The 2467-nt window shown below is 42.8% G+C and overlaps 1 protein-coding gene across 1 annotated transcript in view; it reads left to right on the plus strand.

Annotated features, from left to right (window-relative positions):
* The first annotated feature begins 28 nt into the window (after positions 1 to 28).
* The window catches only part of LOC101853168 (NXPE family member 2), a 13520-nt gene continuing 11081 nt past the window's right edge, over positions 29 to 2467 (plus strand). The window contains exon 1 of the mRNA XM_005100026.3: positions 29 to 568. Within this exon, the coding sequence (XP_005100083.1) occupies positions 483 to 568 (86 nt within the window). The 5' untranslated portion in view covers positions 29 to 482. The remainder of the gene's footprint in view (positions 569 to 2467) is intronic.

The following is a 2467-nucleotide window of genomic DNA, read 5'->3' on the forward strand; positions in this document are numbered from 1 at the left end:
GAGAGTCAAATTGTGGAGCGGACCCAAAAAACGAACTGTCTTGAGGTTCGCAGTTCGCTCTCATGGCCGTCCGTTACCCGCTCGCTCAGACTGAGTCCGCGAGTAACGACCCGTCCGTCTGATCGCCCCAACTCTACTACCCGGGAGACACGAATCAATGCAGAAATCTTTTGCCTGGGGAAAAGGTTAAGCCGCCACAGTCACGTGAGATAAAAACTACAGACACAGACGGCCAACAGGACAGGAGACGTAGATTTTGGCCGAGGGTTTGGGACGAGCCCAGTCGGAGAGAGAGAGAGAGAGAGAGAGAGAGAGAGAGAGAGAGGGGGGGGGGTAATACATACCTGTTTGAGTTTGGAGCTTAGCGTACAAGAAACCATGGAGAGCGCCCGACTTGAGAGCTCTCTTGTTTCCCTCCACGTACCTCATTACTCACAGCTCTGTGGTGGTGTTTATCGTTACACTTGGATTTCTCCAGAAACATGTTGCACCAGGGCTACCCAAAGACGTTTGCTTTCTTCGTCCTCTCTTCTGGCTGGATATTCATCATGATGACAACTTTGCAGTGGTTAGCGCTTTTGCTTGTGATGGAGTAAAAAATCCCAACAAGTTTTTTTTCTTCTTTTCTATAACTAAATGTCGCAGCGAAATATACAGAAATCATACTAGTTTATGTTTCTTGTCACATGTGTGTGTGTGTGTGTGTGTGTGTGTATGTGTGTGTGTGTGTATTTGTGTGTGTGTGTATTTGTGTGTATGAGTGTGTGCATGTGTGTAGTGTGTGTATGCGTGTGTGTGTGTAATGTGTATATGAGTGTGTGCATGTGTGTAGTGTGTGTATGCGTGAGTGCGCGCGCGCGCGCGCGCGCGCGTGTGTGTGTGTGTGTGTGTGTGTGTGTGTGTGTGTTTGTGCGTGTGTTTATGTCAATGCTGCAGGTTGTTAAAAGAATGTTACACACATAGCTTCCATCTAAGTACGACATGTAGTTGAGATACGTGTTCTGATCATTCGTCAAAGCTTGAGGACGCGCTGTTTTGGCGGACTTCTGACATGTGTGTGATGGCTCGTAATGTGCACAACGTAGCCTTTGGCTTATTTTTGGCTTAATTCTGGTAACTGTTTTACGGTACTCGCAACAGTATAAGGCCATTTGAGCGTGCGGGACACATTAAGAATTAATCAGTTTGGTAGGAATTGATTTTGAACTTTTCCCGTGAGGCAGCCGAAGCCTATTCTTATCGATTGTAGGGAAGCATGCCAGTGTGTCACAGACCTCGACTGTGCCCTGCATGATGGAAGTTATCACTTTCACTCTAAAAAAAGAGTAAATGAATGATTGATTGATTGCAAGTATTGAATTTTATTTTTCAATTGTTTTTAATGACATAACATTTGTGAGGCAGCGTGATGGAATCAGGCTCTCGTCAAAATAATCAAAGTGAAGAATTTTGCATTTGCCACAGGTTTACTAATTTTTATCAAAATTTTTTTTTTGGCCCAACACCTTTCATGCCTATTAAAGAACTAATTTCTGTAGAAATTTTTCTGAAAAACGTTGATTAAAAGCACAAAAAATGTAAATTTTCAATTACCACGGACTCTTAAGCTAAGGAAATAACTAATCTCTTGCGGCCATTTTCTCACAAATTTTACCTCTGAAAACAGGTGACCTCCACCTCCTTCTTTCGCTAATATCTCGACTTGTATTCAAGAGAAATGGATTTTTTTTCCATCAAAATAAAAACAAGTGAACAAGTTTTAAGATTATACTAATAACTCAACATGTCCCAAAACTGACGAGAGCCTGATTCCACCACGCTGCCTCACATTTATTGTTCAAATTTTATAGAGTAATTTGCTTTGATTTGCTTACAAAAAGGCAGAAATATTGAAAAATACAAGCTGAATTGACATTTTTGAGATAATATCTCTACATCACGAATTTGAAGGTGGAGAATAAAAAACGCAAGTTACAACTACAGTGTTAAAGTACTGTAATTATGACTGTCACCAATACTCAAATACTTAAATGAAATTGTCACAAACTGGGCCTGTGACAAACTGGGCAGCCACCGATTTGAGGACCACCAAGGATCTTTCACCTGTTAAACTAGCACACGAGATTTCGGAGATTTTTCGACCTAATTCGAGAAGGCGAGATCTAGGTGTTCGACTTACCAACCCTAAGATCAGAGGTGTGGCTGAAAGACAGCAGTGTAATAAGAAAGAGTCAGGAGTAGCAGTTGAAACGGTCTGGAACCCAAAGAAGGAGGGGTGGGGTGGGGGTGGGGGCAGAAAGTGGAGATGAAGGTAGCTGACAGGTGACAGAACAGCATTAGGGAGAGGAAAGGAGGTGAAAGGAGAACATGCTAGAGTAGAACATGTTCAGTGGTTGACAGTTTTCAAACCTGGGACCTATCGAATGAAAGGCGAACACCGTTCTTCTAGACCACGAGATCTCCCCCC

The sequence above is a fragment of the Aplysia californica genome, unplaced genomic scaffold (genome assembly GCF_000002075.1).
Source record: "Aplysia californica isolate F4 #8 unplaced genomic scaffold, AplCal3.0 scaffold00233, whole genome shotgun sequence".
Classification (NCBI taxonomy): Eukaryota; Metazoa; Mollusca; class Gastropoda; order Aplysiida; family Aplysiidae; genus Aplysia; species Aplysia californica.